At 39.1% G+C, this 17,230-nt stretch overlaps 1 protein-coding gene across 1 annotated transcript in view; it reads left to right on the top strand.

The window, feature by feature from the left end:
- GCLC (glutamate-cysteine ligase catalytic subunit) overlaps positions 1-17,230 on the top strand; it is a 58,705-nt gene that overhangs the window by 27,477 nt on the left and 13,998 nt on the right. Inside the window, exons 4-12 of the mRNA XM_067565466.1 lie at positions 51-164; positions 930-988; positions 1,072-1,208; positions 11,746-11,820; positions 12,885-13,001; positions 14,101-14,239; positions 14,773-14,885; positions 15,954-16,046; positions 16,797-16,901. Coding sequence (XP_067421567.1) covers positions 51-164; positions 930-988; positions 1,072-1,208; positions 11,746-11,820; positions 12,885-13,001; positions 14,101-14,239; positions 14,773-14,885; positions 15,954-16,046; positions 16,797-16,901 — 952 coding nt within the window. The remainder of the gene's footprint in view (positions 1-50; positions 165-929; positions 989-1,071; positions 1,209-11,745; positions 11,821-12,884; positions 13,002-14,100; positions 14,240-14,772; positions 14,886-15,953; positions 16,047-16,796; positions 16,902-17,230) is intronic.

Below are 17,230 nucleotides of genomic sequence, written 5' to 3'. Positions count from 1 at the left end.
TAAAATTATAATCCATTTGATTTATGATTTACTCAAATTGTCATCTATAGATTAGGATGTCCAGGATTTACGCTACCAGAATGTGAGCCAACACCAGTAGAAGGAGGTGCTTCAAAGTCTATTTTCTTTCCAGATGAAGCCATCAACAAACATCCTAGATTTAGGTAAGAGTGAATGTGGAGGAAGAAGGGAAACACCTCTTTATGTATATATTTAATACACTATGATCAAATTGTGCGAGTGGAATGCAAAGCTATATGAATATTTGCTGTACAAGTCCAAGTGACATACACTAAGATGTGGTGGTGCATATTTACTATCAAGGTGACCTATAAAGGTAAACCATACAATTTCAGCAACTTTAGCCTGATACTGGCAGAATCCACCACATGGTTAACAGTATTCAGTACGTTACCTTAAAACTGACTGTTTCCCTTAAGACCTGCCGGAGTCATCCTACTCCTGATGACTCAGTGTTTAGATGCGATGTCCCAATGTTCATTATTCTGGAAACATCACAACCATCCTAACTGGAGCATGGAGCCAATCTACTTGAGGTGGACAATATTGTATAGTTTTGCAGTGGCTTTTATTACAGCATAAGAATACCCTTTGCAAAACCATACAGTACTGAAAACCAAGTACACACAATTTCCCTTGCCACATTCGACGATAGATCATAGGCCTCTTGATTCTGCATGTGATATTAATGTAGCACACTGTCACAAATAGAATGGACTTCAGTGAAGGACGAAATCTGCCACAGTACATAATAAAGTGGGAAGAGAAGGGCCATAAAGGAAAATGCTTAAAAATAAATGAAAGATCAAACATAACCAAGTTTTGAAAAATGAGCAAGATTCTGAGCGGATGGATATTTGGAAGTTTCTCTTGAAAAAAGCATTTAATTTAAACTCTTTAAATTTTAGTACTCTGACAAGAAACATTCGACACCGAAGAGGAGAGAAAGTAGTGATAAACGTACCAAGTGAGTAAATGCCAGTAATTTTCTTCAAGTAATTGATCAATGTCTGACACTCTACTTATTCAGTTCTTGTATTTTCTTCACAGTATTTAAGGATAAGAATACTCCATCGCCATTTATAGAAACATTTCCTAACGATGATGGAGAAGCAGCAAAAGCAGCTAAACCAGACCACATATATATGGATGCGATGGGTTTTGGAATGGGCAACTGCTGTCTTCAGGTAAAATGCATCTGAGTCTCAAAATGTTGTAAAATGATGCAATGACATTCTCTGCCTTAAACTGCTCCCTTCTTCAGACACTAACACCAATCCTTCAAGTAATCTACTTCACTAGTACTCTCTCAATGCTGGGTCTTTTCAGAAACTTGCAAATTGTATTATACACAGTGTGATGCTTTCTCAAAATCCAGTTGAAGCTTGTCCACAGTTCACCGTTGTCTAATTTTATATTGTAACTTGATAATTTTCCAATATTTAACTTCTTTACAATAAGCTATATTAAATTTATATTGTTGGTATGGCGCACTTTTGGTCTTCATTGAGAGAGAGAGCAAGTCTTGGAGAACTGGGTTTGCATGTCTTGAGAATTGTGCTAAATAGGCCTCTTTATTTGGCCAAGCACCTTGTCTTGGAGCTCCACCATGTTAAGATATGGAAGATGTGCAGATCAGCACTGAAGTATGTTTTTAGATTTGGAAAAATCTTAAGCAGAATCTCATTTCAGTCAGTATCTGGCCACGTTTTGTGGAAATAGGTGCAGGTCACTTTCCCTAGCATGTGGGTGGACTTTTGAGAAAGGTGCCAAAAAACTGAGAACTGAAGTTATAGGGCTAGGGAAAGCTCTCTGGAACATGTTAAATTGCAGATCACCTTTAAATAAATAAATAAATAAATCACTGTCATTACCATCTTTTTAAATTTTACACCAACTCTGACCAGTGTATAAACTACTTTCCTCTCAGATATTTTTAGGTGTGTTCTTCTTTTTAACCATGCTATGAAACTCCTAATTAATCCACACAGGTATTTTTCTGCCATTATTTACTAACAGGCACACAATCCTTGCACAAGCAAATCTGCCCCTCTGTACCTTTCCATCTCTCCACCCTAGTTACTAATTTGATTTTACTTAAAGTACAGTAACAGTTGGGCATTCTGGAATGCTTCAGTACATTTTAAAATTGGTTATTCTGAGTGTTACTCTACTGTAGCAATTTTGCACAAAGTGCTGATGGCTGGGGTAGTTCATGTGCATTTGACTTTTGTGATGATAGCTTCTTTCTTTGTTGTTGCTGCTTTCTTGGTAACCAGGAAGAAGAGATCATCATGTTATGCCTCCAGGGAATTAAGTAGAATCTTCTAAATGCTGCTTGTTTCCCAGCATTCTGTATGCTGCACTTGTAATAATAATCAATTTCAAAACACCTTTGTTCCAGATTAACGAACGAACAAAGAACGAACAAACCAATAAAACCTCACTGACAGCAAGATACATGTCAGTGAGGGATGAAAGCTCACTACAAACGCAGCTATGGAGGGATACATGCAATAGTACATCCAGACTCCTTTTGCTGGAATTAAACATTTATATTCAGCATTAGTTCTTTAAATTTGTTCATATTTTCTACCATCTTTATGTATGTTTTGTAATTATCAAACATGCAATAACATTAACTTCTTGTAGTCACATATGAAGATATAAAATTATATAAAATCCTAGTTATGGAGAGTTGTGTAGAATTTAGTGTCTCTATAATAGTTTGGGAACAGAATATAGTAAAATTTCATTCTGTGGGCAAGTTAACGATCAAAAGGTAAAGGAGATGTCATTTGATGCGCTTGACCATCCCGGAGCCATTCCATTGCTTGATAATTTGCCCTCTTGGTAGCAGGTATAAAGTACTTTTTATCAATGGTGATGTTTTTCCATTTGTCTGCTTCTTAGAAAAACATCCATCAGTGTAGCTCTGCAATTGTCATAATATAGAATCATAGAGTTGGAAGGGACCTCAGGAGGTCATCTAGTCCAACCCCCTGCTCAAAGCAGGACTAACCTCAGCTAAATAATCCCAGCGAGGGTTTTGTCAAGCCGCAGCTTAAAAACCCCTAAAGATGGAGATTCCACCACCTCCCTAGGTAACCCATTCCAGTGCTTCACCACCCTCCTAGTGAAAAACTTTTTCCTAATGTCCAACCTAGACCTCCCCCCCTGCAACTTGAGACCGTTGCTCCTTGTTCTGTCGTCTGCCACCACTGAGAACAGCCTAGCTCCATGCTCCCTGGAACCCCCTTTCAGGTAGTTAAAGGCTGCTATCAAATCCCCCCCGTCATTCTTCTCTTCTGCAGGCTAACCAAGCCTAGTTCCCTCAGCCTCTCCTCATATGTCTTGTTCTCCAGCCCCCTAATCATTTTTGTTGCCCTCTGCTGGACTCTCTCCAACTTGTCTACATCCTTTTTGTAGTGGGGGGCCCAAAACGGGACACAGTACTCCAAATGCGGCCTCACCAATGCCGAATAGAGGGGAATAATCACTTCCCGTGACCTGCTGGCAATGCCCCTCCTAATGCAGCCCAATATGCTATTAGCCTTCTTGGCAACCAGGGCGCACTGCTGGCTCATATCCAGCTTTTTATCCACTGTTACCCCCAGGTCCTTTTCTGCAGAACTGCTGCCTAGCTCGTCGGTCCCCAGTCTGTAGCTGTGCATGGGATTCTTCCGTCCTAAGTGCAGGACTCTGCACTTGTCCTTGTTGAACTTCATCAGATTTCTTTTGGCCCAATCCTCCAGTTTGTTTAGGTCCTTCTGTATCATATCCCTACCTTCCAGGGTATCTACCACTCTCCCCATCTTAGTGTCATCTGCAAACTTGCTGAGGGTGCAATCTACCCCATCTTCCAGATCATTAATGAAGATGTTGAACAAAACTGGCCCCAGGACCGACCCCTGGGGCACTCCACTTGTGACCGGCTGCCAGCTAGACATGGAGCCATTGATCACTACTCGTTGAGCCCTATGCTCTAGCCAGTTCTCTATCCATTTTATAGTCCATTCATCCAACCCATACTTCTTTAACTTGCTGATAAGAATACTGTGAGAGACCGTATCAAAAGCTTTGCTAAAGTCAAGGTATATCACGTCCACCGCTTTCCCCACATCCACAGAGCCAGTCACCTCTTCATAGAAAGCAATCAGGTTGGTCAGGCATGACTTTCCCTTTGTGAATCCATGTTGACTGTTCCTGATCACCTTCCTCTCTTCCAAATGCCTTAAAAAGGATTTCTTGAGGACCTGCTCCATGATTTTTCCAGGGATTGAGTTAAGGCTGACCGGTCTGTAGTTCCCCGGCTCCTCTTTCCTCCCTTTCTTAAAGATGGGCACTATATTGGTCCCCAAATGGTAAATATAGGCTACGTCTTCACTGACGGTGGCAAATTCACCACCGTCAGATTGATCTATTCGGATCGATTGAGCGGTCAGTTAAGACCCGCTCGATAGATCGGAAGTTGACCTGTTAAAACCAAGTGGCACAGCGCAGTGAAGATGCTGCACACAACGGAAGTTAAGAAGTCAATGGGAGTTATGCAAGCTATGCAGAGCTCCTGAATTTTAAGGTAAGTATAGACCAGGCCTCAGTATATGAGCACCTCCAGTGCATTTATGACCTCCTCAGTGACTCTCTCAGCCATTCCAAGCACCTTCAGAGTGAGGAGAGAGTCTTTGGAAGATGAATCAAATGCCTCCTAGTAAGATAATTTGATTTCTCCAGCCAATCTTCCAGTAATGTCACACACTGAAAGAGAGTGGAAACCTGGCAGTGTGGTGACTTTTAATGGTCTAAGTAATAGGAACACACGTCTGAGGGTTATGCAGCAATTCTGTTTTCTAGCAAGAGGCACAAAAACAAAATCTTGCAGAAGTCTTGGGTAGCGTTTCATAATGAGTACTAGAACCTTGTGTCTTGTGCAAATCTAGACTTTAGTAGCACTTCTCTCTGTGGCATTAATGACATTCAAGATAATTTTAGTGTTAGCTTCTAACTACAAAGAAATTCCACTGAGTAGTGTGAGGCAGCAGCTTTATTATGCCAGTGACATTGAAATTTTTGAGCAATTCTTTGCATGCTGGAGTGTTTTTCCCATAAGGCATGCGGTTAACTCATCCTTTGTGCGAGTATAAGACAGTAGCTTCTTCAGTGTGACAGTGAAGGTGTTTGTGGGAGTCAGTGATTTGAATTGAATAGGAGTGATACCATGGAGTCTCTTCTTTTTGATAATGTGTTTCATTGATTCCTCTGCGTATATGTCAGACAGAGATGGACTTCATCAAAGGTCCAGTGTTTTCTTTGTAGATTCATAATGAAGTCTTCAGCCAAACCTTGCCGGGTGTTAAGTTTCTGGTTTGTAAAGAGCTGTACCTTGATCATATCTGTGATTGCACTGCTGAAAGGCTTCTGCAGGTGTATGGTACCGATCACGTCAGCATGTGCTAGCTTAGGAAGACCATACAAAGATGTACATTAGTTTGCTTTTTGCCTAACACACATGCATTGTTCTGTCACATTCAAACATCACTCCTGGTACCACAAAGAATTCATACTTTCCCAGTCTCATATAGATCAACACGCTGAGATCTGGACACCACCAGGAGGCAAGCAAACGACCCATCTACTGTTAGTTCTGTAATACTCCCTCCCTACCACCTTCATCTGACTTTCTTCTTTGCATTAGAGCACAGCCTTAATCTGTATTTCTTGTTTAGAGCTCATAGATTGATGGAGCCCTGGATAATTCTTTAGAGGCTTTGTACAAGTCATGGTCCAGAGTATCCCTTCAGCTGACACTTTTGGCTATTTCATCACTGAAGACTGATTTTTGTCATGATATTAATGAGCTCTGGTTTGTCATGCAAATGTGTTGCCAGTGTGAATAACTTATCGTGTAGCTTTAAAATTACCCCCTCATGACATTTAACAGCACCTATTAAGTCTAGAAGGTACTTAGTTACTTCTGGGAAGTCCATATAAACTACATCCATATCCCACAGTTTCTTTAGTAAGTGCTTTAAGAGCCTTTCTGCTAAGCGTGTGTTCCTCCTCAGTCTCATTCAAAGCACATATTTCTCTGTACTTAGCCTCTTCATTGGCCATCTCCACTACTTTCCCATCCATTAGAGCCTCTGCAAGGCAATTTATGAATTCCAGCTGAGTCAGAGTTTGCACAGTATTTGATTCCGTTGCTTTTACCTTTTGATGCAACACATGACCTACATCCTTGTTGTAGCACTCAATGTGATATGCAATGTCATATGTGTGGGTTTCATTTGGGTCAATGTGCCCACTTAACATTACGTTTGCATGCACCATTTTCACTGAGTGAGTGCTTCGTTCAGTTTCTCACGTCTCACGTATTGAAACTGTGGTTAACGGATGCCTTCAAATTTATAGATTACTGCAGAGGAAGCAAGTGCTTTCTTGATCAGCATAATGGGACCTATAATAAGGTGAATGTTTCCCAAAGCTGGCATTTGTCCCAACATCTTCAACACTTTCCTGATGCTTGATGTACTTTCTCTCCAGCCTTGCCAAATTCTGTTTATGGGTGCACTTCTTACAGCATATAAGGTGCCACCGAACATGGTGTTAACTAGGTCCTCTGCAGTGGTATTACTTAAAGATTCAGCAACCAATCGGTCCTCTTCATCTCCCTGTTTATGCCTAAAAATGATCAAGACCAAAGGATTTTGTAATAAATTACTTTAGGGTTGTAATTGTCATAAAATGTAATGAAACTATGTGTATATCATTTGTGAGTGAATTCCTGTGATTTCTGGCTTAATGCTGACCTCTTAACAAGTGCCTCCAATACAGTTCTTGGCCTAGTAAATAAAGATGATAATCGGAATCACTGAGCTGCTTCTTTTTTGGTGCTGCTGATTCCAAATCAATTTGAAGCACTTGTTCCATTTATAGTAATCTGTAACATGAAATTAATCAGGTATCCTGTTCTGAGCATTATAGATTACAGATAACAAAGTCAGGAGCCACAATTTAACTTCGTGAGGGCTGCACGTTTGATATGCCTGTGTTAAAGTGTAATACATTTTTTTAAAAATATTTTCTCAAATATATAGCTACATAATTGTTCTAGTTTTATCATGTTGGGTATCGTATTATATTTGTAGGAGAAAAAGCTTTTGAATGATATCCAATTTGACCCATTTCCAGTGACATATTATCAAAATATCCACCAACCAGAGGACCTGCAGTTGGGAGCTGGCGGGAATGAGTCCCTGCCTACAGTGCTGCAGAGGGTGATAGCTTGGAAATTACGATTCTGTAGCTTTTTACAAATCAATTTTTACCTTTTTATCATAACTTTCTCTCATAAATTTGCCTATGGAATTACACATGCTCCCAGATTATAATCCTAATTAGCAAATACTATGTACTGCAACACTCAAACAGAGTAAATGAAGATAAAATTACTGTGGGTGATGTAAGCAACTCATCAAGAATTAACATCTTAATATTGATGGTTAAAGAGAAAGAGAAAGAGACGAGGTATATACTGGTGTATGGGAACTAGGGTATGCGTTTATCTCCATGCTTGAAGACTGGTACTTGGATCTCACCTTGGGCTCAGGAGATGCAAATTGTGAGTAGGATGAGAGTCCACTCCACATGGAATAAAAGGTAGTCTTTGCATCCCACCCTTCACTGAGTCTTATTTGCTGTCTCCTTATCAATACATTCCTTGGGCACCCCTGGTCATCTCCATCCACTATAGGGCTGTTAATTGTCTACAGAACTTGCAAGCAGTCTTGCACTACTACTGCAATCTTCTTCCAGAAACCAGGGTAATCCAGGGCTGAGTCAAATCCCAAATTGAATTTGATTTGCTCTAGACCAGAGAGAGGGGTGAAGTTATAAACCAAAATAACTTATTCATATCTTCAGGTTTGGAAGTCCGGAATAAATACCTCTGCAACAGACTTAGTGATTGAAACCATGTCTGTCACTTAGGCTTACTGAAAGTGGGTCTCTTGCCCTCATTCACTTAATCATCAGACTACACAGAAGAAACATGTAAACACTTTCTCTAAATGTAAAATTCCTCTTCCATTGAGGGTGGATAAAAATCAGTGATTAGGAAAAAAATGGGGCTATTTATAATTTAAATCGGATTTCTTAATTTAAGTATGCGTTTATTTTTTTTAAATAAATTTATTTAAAAGTAAATTTGAAATTGACAATCTGTTAAATCCTGAATTTACTATAATCTATTAAAATAAATAAAATCAAGCAGTATATATCTGCTGCTGAAGTTTTAAAGAAAGTCAGATCACTGAACCCACTGAAGTCACTGGCTAAGGAAAGAAAAATCTGGTACAGCAAAGAAAAACCTGTGGCTGGCCCGGGACAGCTGACTTGGGCTCACAGGGCTCGGGCTGCAGGGATGCTTCATTGCTCTGTAGACTTCTGGAAGTCTACACAGCAACAAAACATCCTCGCAGCTCAAGCTGGCTGGCATGGGCCAGCCATGGGTTTTTCTTTGATGTTGAAGGGTATGATGACACTAGGTTAGGTCAGTGATGAGTTCGTTTAAAGTTAAGAAACCAACTGGGAGTTGAAAATGCAGGAAAGTTGTTTTTCTCTTTCCATCTATGAATAAAAACTAGGTGTGAGAGGATGAGATCTACTAATTCTAATATCGTGAAGAACGTAACCAGAAATAATCTGTTCTATTCACTAACTATAGATGATACTTCTTTGTTTAATAAATGAGTTAGTTTTAAATTCAAAATACGCTTTGATAAACTTTTTGATACTTTCTTGTTTATCCAGCACATTCAAGATATCTTTATTTAATTAAATTTTAAAATGCTGTTTTTGTGCATTTTTAATTTAATTGGAATTTCCATCCAGATAGAGCTAGACACCAAATCACAAGTAAAACATTAATCATCTAGTAAATAATAAATGTAAAAATCGGAATAAATGTATGTTAACTATAAAATTAGTTAAATGTATACTGTTATAATGGATCTTCCTGGTTAGTAAAAAGAAGCACCCATTTAGTGTAACTGATTTACATGTAGCTCCAAATCAACGTGTTTTAAGGGCCGTTAATCAATGAGAATCAACTTCGCTTTAGGAAAGTAACTAAAAAGTACAAATGCAAAACAAGATTAAAACATCATATAAATCAAGATTGCCTGCTTCCTGATTTAAATCATGATTAAAACTGATTTTAAATTGATTATTTAAATCACTTTAATTCAATTCACCCTACTTCCATGTATGTTAAACTCATTGCAAGCAAAACTAAACTAGGGAAGAGTCCAGTTAAAGTTTAAGAGGCAGGAGTAAAACTAATTGCAATGTCTTGTTCCAATGCAAAACAATCTTTTTGAAAGAGATTATCAAATCTTTCAAAGTTTATTTTATAGTTCCATGAATGGAAATGTGTGGGATTCAGTAGTACAGATCAGGGGACTGAAGAGGGTGGTATCTATGTTTTACGCAGTTGCAATTGTAATTTCTTCAGGAGGAAAACTGGCAACCTTGTACTCTCAAATAATGCTGCTGTTAATAATGTTATGGTAGTGCCTGAGGACCAGCGAAGAGTGGGGCCCAGTTGTGTTAGGCATTGTACAAACAGAGTAGTAGACTGCTCTGGAGAGTCTACAATCTAAATAGACAAGGTAGACATAGGGTTTTCAGTGGTTCCCAACCTTTTTGAGTGAAAGCCTCACTAGTTAACACTAGGTAAAATACCCTCCCCCCGCCCTGCCCTGCCCCCTCACGGCCATAAACACATAACTTCTACAAACACACATGACGATAACACTCAATTACATAATAATAAATTACTCTTACCTGAGTAAGAAGCTGAGCCTTCCCTGGCGCAGCTGCCACTGCACAGCCCGTGTGGCCCCACCTCTTCCCATCCCTCCTGGACGGAGTGTAATGCAGGCAGCGGGTGCTGGCAGGTTGGTCAGGTCTTCTCCTGGTCCCCACCAGCACGGGGCTGCTCTGTCCGGGCGTCTGGCTGGTGCAGTGCTGGGCGGGGCTGCTCCAACGCTCTGGCTGGTGTGGAGCTCAAGGCTGCTGTGCCTGGCGCGGAGCTCGGGGGGCTAAATGACCTCAATATTACTGAAGTCTCATGGACCCCCTGGAATCTTTGGTGCCCCCCAAAGGGGTCCTGTCCCCCCAGATTGGGAACCATTGGGGTAGGGGAAAGGGCATAACACACAAGCAGAGTGAACAATGTGATGGCAGCAAATGTCAAGTTGGTTTCACAATTTATTTTGAAGCATTGGAATTATTTAGGGAAGGGGATAAGCTAAATGGGAAGGTTAGAGGGGGATGGGGAACAGTGCAGAAGAGAAGAGGAGAAAGGGGGCAGTAGAGTGAAGCTGACATGAAGAGGGTGGGGAAACACTGGAATGGGTTACCTAGGGCGGTGTGGAATCTCTATCCGTAGAGGTTTTTAAGGTGCAGCTTGACAAAGCCCTGGCTGGGATGACTTAGTTGGGGTTGGCCCTGCTTTGGGCAGGGGGTTGGACTTGATGACCTCCTGAGGTCCCTTCCAACCCTAATCTTCTATGATTCTAAGAGACTATGAAGAAGGGGGAGCGGGAGAGTTGAAGCAAACAGCCAATCAATGCAGGGCAGAAGCAGTTCAGTACAAAGTTCTCCCAGTGCTCAAAGGGCTTTGGCTGCTTCTGCCCCTGCCTGCTGGAATTTCTGATGCCTGCCTCTCTGCAGTTTTCTCCCAAACCCACATGGGGAAGCACAACCTAAGGTCCTAGTGTCCCGAGAGTGGGAGTGGTCTCCTCTGCATAGTTCTGGGTCTAGTGAAGTGCTGGGGGAGTGGTCACCTCAGCTGGATCCCGTTTTATCCTCTTTTCCCCAGCGCAGCAGTCTCTGCTCCTGGAGTTCAAGTGCTGACAAGGAGAGTACAGTTAATGTGGGGCTGGTTCCTGTTTCATAACGTCACAAAGTTTAAAATGGAGAAACGGGAGGGGAAAAGCCTGTTAATTAACTCAGGGCTTATCTACACAGAGATGTAGTGTACGGCAAGCAGGGCTGGGAATCTGTAGCACACTAGCCTGCTGTGCACTAACTGGCGTGTCGACCCTGCTACCATGCACTAACAGTTCTGTAGTGCACTTTTCATCTTACCATTGTGTTTTGGCCATTCTCTAATACAAGCAAACCTATATTTTTACAAAAATTTTAGAGTGCATCAAAACATTTATATTTGCCTTTGGTTTTAAAATAGCCTATAGGGAGGCTGGAGATCACAAAAGGATCTTGGATTAAAGGTTTCTTTAAAAACAGATTTAACTCTAATGTCAAATAAATGCTTGTAATCCTTTCTGAGTGCATTTTTTATGAGGGAATTGGCTCTTGGAATGCTGCTTGAAGGGTACATTATCAATTCTTGTTCGTTAGAGATGTTAGTCCTCAGTTTCTCTTGGTCCTGGTTAATGTTTGAGGTATAGCCCTAGCATCTGAGTGCCCTTGTAATGCAACCTAAAATCTTCAATGAACATTGACATGCTGAAGTTTGTGACATGGTTGCTTCTGGATACACTGATAGCAAAGATCAGTTTTCCTCAGGCCATGGACAAACTAAAACACATAGTGGAAGTGACTTTAAGAATACTGTTGGTTCCAGTAAGTTGTCTAATGCTAGGAACAGAGAACCTGCGGACTTGTTTTTGTGTAATAATTTACATCTTCTAACAGGTAACATTCCAGGCTTGCAGCATTTCTGAAGCAAGATACCTTTATGATCAGCTAGCCACAATCTGTCCTATTGTGGTGAGTAATGGAACTTTATCATCAAAATGCTATTTACATATAAAAAATGTAGCTTAAAGTGTCCTGTAAAAAGACCTTTCAATCTTCTAGTTATAAACCTAAATAAATCAGTGCATCATGTCAAATTATCTTTTCTACTAGTGTTTTGAAGACGTGGTCTTCAGCAAAGAAGGAAGGTACTACAGTAGGTGGTTGTCCAGTAACAGTAGTATATCTGGGGGAAAAAATATACTATAGCTAATGTGCTGTTTGCCATATTACATGTGTGCCTTACTAATCTGCTAGTAGGCAGAAATTAACAAAACAGTTTGACTGCAGTAGTCACATCAGTGAAATTTTTTGTTGGAATAATTTTAGTAACTTTCAGCAAACTATAAATGTCTGTGCTCTCATATAATCTTGTAATGTGCATAAGATATACTTTTTTAAAAAGTAAAATAAAATAATCCACCTGTATTTTATAGCATCAAAAATGTGTTCTGGGGCTTTCCGGAACAAACAAAAGGCAAGGCTCCTTCTCAAAAAGCATAGTCTCAATTTAGTCATGACATGGTGAGAAAATAACAGTAAAGGCAAATGGGGGAGTGAGGAAGAGCGAAGTTTGTGAGTAACATTTTCAAAATGTTAGGTGCTTTAGTTCCATTTTCAAAAGCAAATCAGGCAACCTGTTTTCAAAGCCTTAGTTAGGCAAAATGATTTTTGGGTTTTTTTCCCCCAAAGTCTTAACTCGGACAAATTTAAACCATTTTTCTCAGGTTGGCAAAAAGCACATTTCTGACATTAGGGTAACCCACCTGCCAAATTTCAAGTCCCCACTTCAAAGCAAGGAAGCACTAGACCTTCTCAGTGAAATGGTTATGTAGCAGCAGCTTTGGGTAAACCAAAAAATAATTTCTGACCCAATAACTGTTTGGATTCTGAGTATATAATAAACTTTTTATAGGAGTGTGTACACAGGAGTCTTGTTGGTCCAAAAGAAAACTTTCTGTGGAGTTAACATTGTGTTGAGATGTTGTTCATTTCTTTTGTCCTGTATTCTCATATGTGACTTGGTTTTATTTTAGATGGCATTAAGTGCTGCAGCTCCATTCTACAGAGGCTACGTGTCGGATATTGATTGTCGCTGGGGAGTTATATCTGCATCAGTAGATGACCGAACGCGAGAGGAGAGAGGATTGGAGGCAAGTGAATATTAATTTAAAATTAAAAGTTAAACAATTTTCTGGTTATTTTAGTTATACAAGTTCAAATATTCTTTGAATACCACAGCCTGAGTACACAGAGGAGAGAGATTGTAGTCTTTATGGTAAATGATTCTAGAGGTATAACTTTCACTCTAAATTATTGTTACAGCATCCACGCTAGCAAATGTTATTGTTGAGTATAGGATTCCACTTAAACTCCACTTCCACTTATTCACAATTTCCTGAGAAAATCTTCATTTGGTGCTGCAACTTCCCTTTCTCTGCCTCAACCCAAAAGATATTTATTTAAAAAACAGAGTATATATTGTAACCCTGTATTACATCAAGTTTACTTCTGTAGATGGTCTCTGATAATACTGTAAACCATGACAGCAATGCTAAAGCATCTGGTCACCAGAACTTAGAATCATAGAAATGTAGGACTGGAAGGGACCTCCAGAGGTCAAGTCCAGCCCCTTGCACTGAGGCAGGACCAATCTGAACTTCTTTTACAGAGAATGGACAGCAGAGACCATCTAGAGAATTACGAAACTGTAAAAAAATAAAATAAAATAAAATCTAAACCTATAAAAATATTCCAGTACAAAATTCTCTTCTGTATTCTAACAAATATATTTGTTGATATCAATGCTGTTATAACCATGATGTCACAGTAGACTTTTTTAGTAAACTACCCATTTTGAAATGTCCCATGTTATCCTTTTATGCTGTTAGAATAGGGTAGTCAATATATAGTGAAGGACTTACTTTAATAGAAGTATCATAACTGCAGAAACAAAGTTGGGTTTTTACTGACAGTCACTTTCCATTAAGTTTGTTATATACCCTTTAAAATGTTAAATGTACTTAAACGCCATAAGATTCTTGTTTAATGGAACCTCTCGATGTACGTGCCTACTATGCCTTTCCTTATTTTTGAAGACCTATGAATTTATTTTAATAATTTGAATATAGATTGTTTAAAAGCAACTTCTGTTTATTTTTTACATGGAATAACGGTTCTCCAAGAATAGTATAATTAGTAAGGCAACATTGTTTACAAGCTCTTAAAATATTCTATTTTTAAATTATATAGCCACTGAAGAACAACCAATATAGAATCAGTAAATCCAGATATGATTCCATAGACAGTTATCTATCTGAATGTGGTGAAAAATACAATGACATTGATTTGACAATAGATAAAGAAATCTACGAGCACCTAGTAAAGGAAGGTAAGTGTTTGACTCATTGTGAGTCAGTTTAGTCTTATGCTTGTAGTTTTCTTCAGCTTTTTTTAATAACATATTTTTGTATTGACCAGCATTCTTAGTGGAGATGCCAACTCATTAAGCTTGCGGTAGTCTGGCCTGCAAGTAATGCCATTGGTCTGCAGTGGGAAGTGTAGCTCTACTTCCAAGTTGAGCAGCTGACTTCTTAAGAGGCATTAATACCTTTATCCTTCTGGATAGAGCAAAACTCTCGAAGTCAACAGGAGACAGAGGTGGAAGAGAGAAAGAAGGATGGCAGCTATACTGATCATCAGCTGATGCCTCCAACCAGAAGATAGTACTTCCTATTCTTTGTAATCATCTTATGTATTTTTGCGGTTATCACTTTTACTTCACCTTAGGATGTGCTTGGTTGAGATAACCTCGAGCAGTATGGCGTTTCCTGGCTCTTGAGTCATCTTGGCATTTGATAAGGCCTACTTTACTATCTCTGGTGTCTGTTGGTGAATTTGATCTTTGAACTTCTTTGTTTATAGGCATTGATCATCTTTTGGCACAACATATTGCACACTTATTTATTCGAGACCCGTTGACTTTGTTTGAAGAGAAAATACATCTAGATGATGCTAATGAATCTGACCATTTTGAGGTTGTATCTTGTTTCCTACCAATTTAATGAATGTACAGTTATAACTGCTTTCTCACTTTTACTGCTTAATCATGTAGTACTGAGTACTAGGTAGCTAAGAATATTGGCAAAATTCAGTGGCATAGACAGGAGCTAGAAACAAAAGCAGCTAGTTTCAAATGTTCCAAATAGTTCTTTACAGCTTGCAATTTGTGATATTGCATTGATAATCACACCTATTTCTGTGATCTGATAAAATGTTTCTTTCCTCATTCAAGACAAATTTTAAACAAAACACAGACAGCTGTAGAAACTGTAGTGAAAATAAGCAAGGGAAAAAATTAGAGAATATAAAGGTACAAACAGTAGTTAACTAGATAAGGAAAATTGTCAAAGCCATATGCTCCCTTTCATAAAATAGCTTTATATCAAGTGTTCTCTCATTTAATTATGCTATTTAAAGCATCTATATGTTGTATAGTACATTCAATAACATTATATTGAATCCTTTTATAAATAGTTAAGCATTAGAGTCGTAATGTACTTTAATGATGTCAGTGTAGATCTTTAGTTCATGTATTAACTGGTTATAAAAGGCCTCCTAAATCTGTACACACAAAGTCTCAGGCTACGGCTACACTGATGGCGGCAAAGTTGCTGCCGTCAGATCAATTTCTCTGGATCGACTGAGCGGTCAGTGAAGACCCACTCAGTCGATCCAGAAATCGACGTACTAAGACCACCTTCACAAGTGGCGCAGTGCAGTGAAGACGGCGTGCAGAAGAGGAGCAGAGAAGTTGACGGGAGTTACACAAGATTTTTGCGTAGCTTGCATAACTCCTGTCGACTGCCACTGAATCTCAGAGGTAAGTGTGGACAGGGTCTCAAATGTAGTCCAAAACTGAATTTAATGGGCAGTGCGGTATAGTGTCATTAGAGTGATAGGTCAAGCCACTTTAAGTGTTTCTCTGTAATTTGCACCTCTGTTTGTGGAAGGACAGAAGAGAATCCGGTTTTGTTTTTACGTATGTGCATTAGGGAAATGTGCTTGTCTTGTCTGTAACAGAATATATTACTTGTAACTTGCAGAATATTCAGTCCACAAACTGGCAGACAATGAGATTTAAACCACCTCCTCCGAATTCAGACATTGGATGGAGAGTAGAATTCAGGCCTATGGAGGTAAGGAGTAAACATGCTCAATAGTATATCCCATTACAAATGGAAAGTTCTAGGTATTCTGTTATCTAGCATCAAAACTTTATTATTTATGGTGTGATTTGTCCCCTGTGAATTGCTAGTTTTCTGAATTGAAATGCTTCTGAACAGCATTTAAGCTATTGGACTGAAACTAGCAGGGGAATTTGCATTAGCAAAGTAAAGAACACTAATGAGAGTAAGCGGGATAGAAAAAGTCAGACCTATATATTAAAGCAATTCTAAAGAAGGCTTTAATGTCATATTGTTTTTCTGGTGGCCTTGCTTCTCTTGTGCTTTTGTCAGTACTAAACAAGTCTTGATACATTCACTTCACTTCTGTTTCACGTGTGCTTGTATTTTATAGGTGTCTGTCACTTAGTTCTCTAGAATAACACTTTACAATAAAACATCTTAAAGTTTTTAATAATTTGGGGGTTCAGACTCTTTGCATGATTAGCCATCCTTTTAAGTGCAAGATTGTGATTTTGGTTTTGCATTATATGGCTGAATTTGCAGATGTGCATCTATATTTTGGCGTACACCCGACTTGGACTCTCAATTAAGAATTTGAGCATGTAAATCCCAACTCTGGGCATGCAGAAGTGTGCATGCCCTTTTGCAAGCACCTGTTCGAAAAATTGACCCCAACTGCGTAAACTTGCTATGCAGCTATTTGTTTGTCAATCCTATTCCACTAAAGTCACTTTAACTTTGATCCTTTTTAATGTCTAGGTTCAGTTAACAGATTTTGAAAACTCTGCATATGTTGTGTTTGTGGTATTGCTAACCAGAGTGATTCTGTCATATAAACTGGATTTTCTCATTCCTTTGTCCAAGGTAAGAGTGACACTGTACATTTAATTTTTACTTCTGTTACACTGATAGGCTTTCTAACTAGCTAACTGTAAGGATAATATTTTTACATCACTAAATCCCTCTTCATCTAGCCCAAATCTATCTCTGTGTGTATGGAGGTGAGGACTGACGATGAAATATAGATTAATAGAGTTTAACTCCACATGCTATAGATGGATTAGGTGAACAATCCAATCCAAACAAAAATATGTTCAAGTGAGTTGTTTGCATATATAAATACAAATTATTTTTCCTATGAAAATGTGGTGATCTTTCCTAAGATTACATGCACCATTAATACCCTGTACAAT

Source organism: Emydura macquarii, unplaced genomic scaffold (assembly GCF_026122565.2).
Source record: "Emydura macquarii macquarii isolate MOO-44397 ecotype Brisbane River unplaced genomic scaffold, CSIRO-AGI_Emac_v2 contig_2680, whole genome shotgun sequence".
Lineage (NCBI taxonomy): Eukaryota > Metazoa > Chordata > Testudines > Chelidae > Emydura > Emydura macquarii.
This window is presented reverse-complemented; position numbering and strand designations above follow the sequence as displayed.